Source organism: Anomaloglossus baeobatrachus, unplaced genomic scaffold (genome assembly GCF_048569485.1).
Source record: "Anomaloglossus baeobatrachus isolate aAnoBae1 unplaced genomic scaffold, aAnoBae1.hap1 Scaffold_2476, whole genome shotgun sequence".
Lineage (NCBI taxonomy): Eukaryota > Metazoa > Chordata > Amphibia > Anura > Aromobatidae > Anomaloglossus > Anomaloglossus baeobatrachus.
In genome coordinates, this window is record NW_027442078.1 from 198,280 (window position 1) to 206,444 (window position 8,165).

General features: G+C 42.5%; 1 protein-coding gene across 1 annotated transcript; it reads left to right on the top strand.

Moving 5' to 3' along the window:
* The first annotated feature begins 461 nt into the window (after positions 1-461).
* Positions 462-7,797, top strand: LOC142262557 (uncharacterized). The gene is made up of 6 exons (XM_075332175.1): positions 462-605; positions 735-914; positions 996-1,119; positions 1,203-1,300; positions 1,498-1,588; positions 5,775-7,797. The coding sequence occupies exons 1-6, from the start codon at positions 528-530 to the stop codon at positions 7,157-7,159; spliced, it is 1,956 nt and encodes a 651-aa protein (XP_075188290.1). The 5' UTR covers positions 462-527; the 3' UTR covers positions 7,160-7,797.
* The last annotated feature ends 368 nt before the right edge of the window (positions 7,798-8,165 follow it).

The following is an 8,165-nucleotide window of genomic DNA, read 5'->3' on the forward strand; positions in this document are numbered from 1 at the left end:
GCGGCATTAACCCCTTCAACTCTGAGACTTTCTTGGTGTTTTTCTTTCACTGATTTCTATGGATCGTGAGGTTTTTGTTCCTTTTCCTCTGATAGATACAAACACCCCAACTATGAGAGGCCGGAAGTGAGGAAACCTGTCTGCCCTCAGTCCACGGCCCCTTTCTGCCCTCAGTCCTCGACCCTTTCTGCCCTCAGTCCTCGGCCCCTTTCTGCCCTCAGTCCTCGGTCCCTTTCTGCCCTCGGTCCTCGGCCCCTTTCTGCCCTCAGTCCTCAGCCCCTTTCTGCCCTCGGTCCTCGGCCCCTTTCTGCCCTCGGTCCTCGGCCCCTTTCTGCCCCCCACAGTATAATGTTCCCCAGAATGTTCTCATTATATGTTTCCCTTATTATCTCCAGTAATTGTATTATTACAGCGGATACTTTATGATGTTACATCGTCATCTTCTCCCCATTCAGGTCCCTACAATATCGGATCCTCTCAGTGGAGATCTTCTATAGAAGAGAATTCTCCTGATTGCCCCGTGAAGGATGGATATGGACAGGGACAAGATAGCAGAGAGGATATTACACCTCACCCTAGAGATCCTCTTCCGGCTTACTGGAGAGGTGAGAGATTCTGATGACGTCACATTACACCATTCTTATCTATGGGAATAACAGATGGACAGAACTGGAGAGGTGAGGACTCTGGAAATGTCTGGAGTGAGATTTATTACTGTGTCTCTCCATAACCAGGATTACACAGTAGTGAAGAAGACCTCTAGTGAGCGCTGTCAGGCCCCTGTGTCTGAGGGATGGGGAAGACCCCTGAGCCCAATCACGGGGCCTCCACCTCACCCCCCGATAAATGAGGACATCAATGACCAGAAGATCCTAGAACTCACCTACAAGATGATTGAGCTGCTGACTGGAGAGGTGACACTGCTGGGAATGCTGGGACATTATACAGTAACGCTATGAAGGGATCGGGGGTGACGGTATCATTGTATGTGTCAGGTTCCTATAAGGTGTCAGGACGTCACCGTCTATTTCTCCATGGAGCAGTGGGAGTATTTAGAAGGACACAAAGATCTGTACAAGGACGTCATGATGGAGGTTCCCCAGCCCCTCACATCACCAGGTAATAGACAGGACTAAATACACACGGCCTATAATTATCTGTATGTAAGGAATGAATTCAGTCCCTGTATGTGTCTCCTCCAGTCCTATCCAGTAAGAGGACAACACCAGAGAGATGTCCCCGTCCTCTTCTCCCACAGGACTGTAAACAAGAAGATCCCGATGTTCCTCAGGATCATCAGGTAGATGGAGAGAAGGTGCCATGAAATCTCCCTATGATGTGTAGACGGCTGTGAAGGTCTTGTGCTCAGTCTTGTTTTCTCCTCCAGTATTATATGTGTTATACTTGTGTAATGAGAGCGGTGGAGATGGCAGGATTAGAGCTGATTATAGATGGGACTTCTCCATCTGTCTGTGACTTTTACAATATTTGTTTCAGGGGGAAGATCTGCCCCATATTAATACTACAGAGACAAATGTGAGGGGTGATGAGCGGAGTAAAGAGGAGATTCCTACAGATAACCGCCCAGGTGAGTAGTGACCACTAAATGCAGAGAAGTCACAGATTCTTCTCAATCACTGGCTGTGGCTGCTTTATCAGGGTTGTAGTCCGGCCATAGAAAATGTTCATCTTTCTGCTGCTAAACCACCACATGCTCCTCCACCCAATACTGTCCCCATTATTTTGGGCATTGGACGCCCTTATGTTGGAGTGAGATCTGTATCAGGCAGATCTTACAGGTAGGATCCATCCTATGCTCTGAAATTAGAAGACGCTGCCCAGATCTCTAATCTGTAAAGCCAAATGACAGTGTACATAGAATGTGCAGACAACTCAGAAAATCATGGGAAGCAAAATCTAATCTGTATGATGGACCCCTAAGAGAAAGCGGAGGGTAATGATGCTGGTGACGTCCTAGATTCTTAGTTTGGTGCCGTGTTCACCAGGTGAATAAAGATTGATTGCTCTCAGTGGGAGAAACAGAATAATAATCTTGTAGTTGATGAAGAGACCTCAGTAGTCTGGAAAGCTTGCTCTGTAACATCATTTATTTTATTTTTGTTCTCCATTAATAAGTATCATAACTACAAGATTCTTATTGTTTCTCCCACTGAGAGCAATGACTCCATCTTCCTAGAATCCCGGCATCTTATTGATGGATCTTCCTTCTCTCCCTTCTGGTGAATGTGCTGATAGGGACGTTTATAGCCAAAGTTGGGCACAGGATAGCTGTAACATATGAGGGAGGTTAGAATTACCCCACAGTGGGTACATGGAGGCCGGGCAGCCCACCCACAGGATTTCCACAATGTAATTAGAAAGAAAAGGAAAAAAGGAAAGTTATTAACACATAAAGTTCTGATATTTTTACTTTCAAGAGCCTGAAAGATATTTTCTCTGAATTGTACAAATGTCCATTTTATATAAGACCTTGTACTGGAGCCGTCCATTGTGGAGTCCGAGAGGCAGAAAGTAAATGTCTAATATTTTTTGAAGAAACTCATCTGACAGAAGATATTGGCCCCTACAATAGTTTGGATTGCCGAGAGCCCCCGAGCCACATACTGTAATTACTCCAGATGTGTCACCTCTAGTTACTAAATCACTGATGGTGAAGGCTGTCGGGGTGGAGGGCGCTCATTTTAGTAGATGTGTTATGTCTATAGTCACAGTTTCCTCTATAGTAGTTAGTACCAAAGCCGCTCTTATTTCATGGCTTTCCACTGCAGCCAGTTTTCTGCTCCTATCCAGGCCCCATTTCTCCAATCTGACATCTGTCACTTTACATGATAACATCTTTGTAATGCTGAATCTGATCCTAGTGTTTCTGAGATTTTTTTTCTGTGGGATATTCTACTTTATCTTAGCTGTAATGTTGGGTTGATTTGTTTTCCATTTATTAAAAACAAAAAACAAAAATAACCCTGAAATTCACCAAGAATGCAAAAGAATTAGAAGTGATCAAACATTGCATTTGATGCTCTTTAAACAAATAGTGATACCACAACATATAGTCAGTAAATAGCATTTACCATATTCTGCTTTAGTGTAAATGACTATTGTGACTCTACAGAAGCCATATCTGTTTATAATCAAGAGTCTTTCAGCTACAACAATTGTGGAAACTTCCATTTTTGCACTGATGGAGAAGCAGTTTGCAATAATTTTGCCCTACAAAATATTATTTAATGGCTTATTATTCCAATATACGGGAGGCAAAATGAACAAAGAGGGTTGAACATCATGGTCTACTGGTTCCTGCTCTGAGGTCTACTGTTAGGGTCAGCACACATGGCGAGTAATACGGAGCGTGTGGAATGCGATAAAATATTGCATTCCACTTGAACCAATATTACTCTGTGGCAGCTCCCATGAGTGATTGTTTTCTCCTCACTAATCGGACCAAGAAAATAGTCGCAGCATGCTGAGGGTGGAATGTGATCTCGTTTAACTCGCACCCATTCAAGTCTATGAGGTGAGAGAAACATCGCATTGGTCTCGCGTTACACCAGTGTAACACGAGAGCAGTGCGATTCTCGCATTAGCCAGCAACGGAGGAGATAGGGAGATAAATCCCTCCCTCTCCTCTGCAGCTGTGGTCTGATTGGAGCATAGTCACATGACACTCCTGCGAGCATGAGCCGAATGTCATGCGAGCACTCGCCGTAATCCCTGTGTGGCCTCAGCCTTAGATTGTAAATGTTTTTTGTTTTAGTAAATAATAACAATTTATAGAAGTTGAAATTTGTTTAGCTATTTTATACTTTTCAGTCGACCATCAGGGTTTTCGATAGGGGGTTACTCTGGCGCCGGGACTATGGATACTTTACTCTCGTTGGGGTTATCACAGGTGGTCGGTCCCGGCTTCGTGCCCTGGGCGCTCACTCTGCAGCTGTAGTATGGAGTACAGGGATGATTTTGGGGATATACGTGACGCCACCTGTAGTGTCTGGTAAGCGGGATATACCAGCGCTGCCCGCGTCCGACCTCTGAAGCGATGGTGACGGCAGCTTAAGATTTCTCAGCTCCCCACAGGTGGAGCTATTTTACCTCAGGGCGGAGGGTCGCTGACCAGGAGGGAAGCGACCGAGTGGTGATGGCTGCCTTCTTCTCTGATGTCGCGGGGTCCTGTCGAACGGCGGAGAGATGACACTCCGAATTCGCATCAGTTCAAACAAGTCCTTTTTACTAGCAGCTTTTTTGTTTTGCACAGTTCACAGCAGAAACAGTTCGGTTACCAGAAGGCCAATGGTCACAAGTTTCGGAGGAGATTTAATGACAGAGTCTCTCTCTGAGGTAACCTTTCCTTGTCTCTTTCTTGGTCCCGGCTCTGAGGGCTTTTTGACTCCCTCTTTAACCCACTCGTTAGTCTAGTCACTGGTTTTCCCAGGAGTCTGATGCTGCACGGTTTCTTTATCTATCCCGCAAAAGCGTCGTGAACTCAGCTTGGGGTTAGTAGTTAGACTCTTGATGGGTACCGGGACTCCTCTTATTTAAGATCCCAGATTAATGGTCAATGGTTTGGGGATAAACCTGACAAACCTCCTCGGTTCCGTTATACCTGTGTCGACCTGAACTCTTCAGCTGGCTCTCGCCAGACCTAAAGCGTCCTCTTTCCGTCTGGGTTACCCCTTTTCCTGTGTCTTTCTTTTCTTTTGGGGTACCCGCGCTCAGGACGTCGGGTCTATGTTATTTCTAGCCCTTCTTTCAGTCATCAATTTACTCTCGTCTTTTTTTGTCACTCTTTACTGACTGACTGTTAACTGACTAACTGTCACTCAGTCATCCTGTCAATCATGTCGTGTCTCACGCTCAGCTAGGCTCCACCCCCCTATGGACCTACTCTATAAACAGTCCCAGGAATATGAAGGTAGGGGCTGCTGAGTCAATGTTACTCAATCTAATATAAGACTCTGCATTTCCTCTCTCTTTCACCTGTGACCAAAGGGCACTGCACCTTGATGTTAAGGTGCTGTATTCCCCTGTAACGCCTAATCACAGGGGCGCCACACTTGCTAGTGTTTGCGGGAGTGGACCCACTGGGTCACAGCACTGGCTCATCCATGAGGGGCGTAACTAAGCAACTACCTTGTCTTCTGTAGAGTCTCTCATGGTGAGGATAGGCTTGTGCTAGAAGATACCTGCCTGGTGCTAATCCAGGGAGTCCCGTTATTGCAACAGCTGACCCCAGGGGGTTGGGGATAGGATAATGCAGGTCCAGCTGGCACAGCTGGTATAAATAGATGTAGTAGGTATGGTAGGTGCAGCTGGTATAGATAGATGCAGCAGGTCCGCCGGGCACAGTGGATACTAGGATACAGACATGTGTTCGCACACACAGCATAACACTCAGGAAATGGATCTAACAACTAGCAACATGTTGCCCATGCACCTCCCATTTCAGGGGGAAGGATGCCTTAACTACCTAGTGCCTCTCAGCCATAGGTTGAGAGGCACTTCCTGGTTAGGGCACACTGACCTTTTAAGAATAGGTGTGAGTGCCCTAAGCACACTTCCAGGCCCTGGGAGATGGCAGCAGGGACCGTATACACTGAAGACACCATTGGGTGTCTAGAAGGGTAAGTGTTCTGGAGTTCCCGCTGGGGAAAGGGTGCAGGACTGTGCGGGGGCGCCAGTAAAGGCGTTACAAGCTAATTATAAATTATATCCTTAAATTTAAAAATATTATTAAAAATAATTTTTATTCTTGGCAGATGACTGTACCAGGAGATTAGAGGCACAACTGACATCTTCAATTTTAAAATCAGATAACCTTGAGATCACGCAAGATATAACTGAAGTGAAAGCCACTATTGCAGATATACCATCATCCCTTCACAGCAAAAATGTATCATCTGAGTCTATTAAACAAGTCATATCCTCTGATTCATCACAGACTATTAAGGAAAATAATTGTCACAAAAAATGCATTAAAAATGGAAGTGTTATTACAGGAAAGAAGCAATTTTCAACTTCAAAGTATCGAAAAATCCCCAAAAATATTAACACAGGGGAGAAAAGATTTTTTTCAAAGTCTGTTAGTTACCAGAGAACTCACATGGGGGAGAAGCCTTTTTCGTGTTCAGAATGCGGGCAATATTTTACACGTAAGTCAAGTCTTGTTATACATCAGAGAATTCACACAGGGGAGAAACCATTTTCATCTTCAGAATGTGGGAAATGTTTTAACCAAAAATCACATCTTATTACACATCAGAGAACTCACACAGAGGAGAAGCCTTTTTCATGTACAGAATGTGGGAAATGTTTTGTAGATCAGTCCCATTTTGTTACACATCAGAAAACTCACACAGGGGAGAAGACGTTTTCATGTTCAGAATGTGGGAAATGTTTTAACTGCAAATCAAATTTTGTTATACATCAGAGAACTCACACAGGGCAGAAGCCATATTCATGTTCAGAATGTGGGAAATGTTTTAACGACAAATCAAAGCTTGTTACACATCAGAAAACTCACACAGGGGAAACGCCTTTTTCATGTTCAGAATGTGGGAAATGTTTTGCAGATCAGTCCAATTTTGTTACACATCAGATAATTCACACAGGGCAGAAGCCATATTCATGTTCAGAATGTGGGAAATGTTTTAACCAAAAATCAAATTTTGTTAGACATCAGAAAACTCACACAGGGGAGAAGACGTTTTCATGTTCAGAATGTGGTAAATGTTTTACCCGAAAATCAAATTTTGTTATACATCAGAGAACTCACACAGGGGAAAAGCCTTTTTCATGTTCAGAATGTGGGAAATGTTTTAACCAAAAATCAAATCTTGTTACACATCAGAGAACTCACACAGGGGAAACGCCTTTTTCATGTTCAGAATGTGGGAAATGTTTTGCACATCAGTCCTATTTTGTTACACATCAGAGATCTCACACAGGGCAGAAGCCATATTCATGTTCAGAATGTGGGAAATGTTTTAACCAAGCATCACATCTTGTTACACATCAGAGAACTCACACAGGGGAAAAGCCTTTTTCATGTTCAGAATGTGCGAAATCTTTTGCAGCTCAATCAAATCTTACTAAACACCAAAGAATTCACACAGGGGAGAAATTCTTGACATGTTTAGAATAACGGAAATATTTTACACACAAATAGCATCTTTTAAAACTCACAAAGAAAGAAGGCATTATCATACCTAGAAGGTGAGAAATGTTTCACTTAAATTATAAATTGTTGACCAGTAAGAAAAATTCACACGGGGAGAAAATATAGATTTAACAAACTAAACAAATAAACACAAAAGAGACAGTCAAAGTAAAGGCAAGTAAGGAAAGAAGAAAGGCAAAGCACATTAGAAGTTACATTAGAATTATAATATATACAGTTAGTAATAGACGTCTGTTTTCTAAATGTCTAATAAAAAGCAATATTCCATGTGCACAGAACATTTCACATTGTTATATATTTATACATTCATTAGTTACTTTCAGCGCACAATCTCCATGTCTGAACAATGTCTGTAACTTCTCTGTGCTACAATAATAAACATGTTCATATTACAAATTACTATTTCCATCTATGATCCATTCCTTCTTTGTGGGAACATCTGATGTGATTGAGTTTTATAAAATGTCTTTTCGTTAACTTTAGTAGTTTTTTTTCCCATCATTGGGACCTGACTCCCTTCTCTATTCCCCAATAAACAGATTATAGGTTCTAAGGGGAGTTTGATTGTAAATTCTTACTAAATTGTCCAAATAACCTGACACCCAAACCATTTTTTCAATAAAGTCTGATTATCTAAACTAATGTTTTTGATTTATTTTTTTTCTCCATTTGCTTTAATAATAATAATATTAATAATAATAAAAAATAAAATGCCCCTTTCCATATTTCCCCAATCCGAAATGCTAGTGTAGGTTTATCTATTCAGAGACGTCATGTACAGAAATATTAGGCCTACAGCAACATCACATATGTTATACAGAAGAATAGCGCTGTCTCCATAGCTCTTTATACAATGACTTATAGATGAGACAAGCTCCTCATATTTCGGCAGTTTCTATGTTACTCAGATGCTTTTTATATGAATAAGATCAGTGAGTCTTATTATACCGAGTAGAGAAGCTCCAGGGAC

Coding starts and splice junctions, on each gene's coding strand:
- LOC142262557 (XM_075332175.1), top strand. CDS start 528: ATGGATATGGACAGGGACAAGATAGCAGAGAGGATATTACACCTCACC. Junction 1,120..1,202: donor CCAGCCCCTCACATCACCAG/GTAATAGACAGG, acceptor TGTCTCCTCCAG/TCCTATCCAGTAAGAGGACA. Junction 1,301..1,497: donor ATGTTCCTCAGGATCATCAG/GTAGATGGAGAG, acceptor TATTTGTTTCAG/GGGGAAGATCTGCCCCATAT.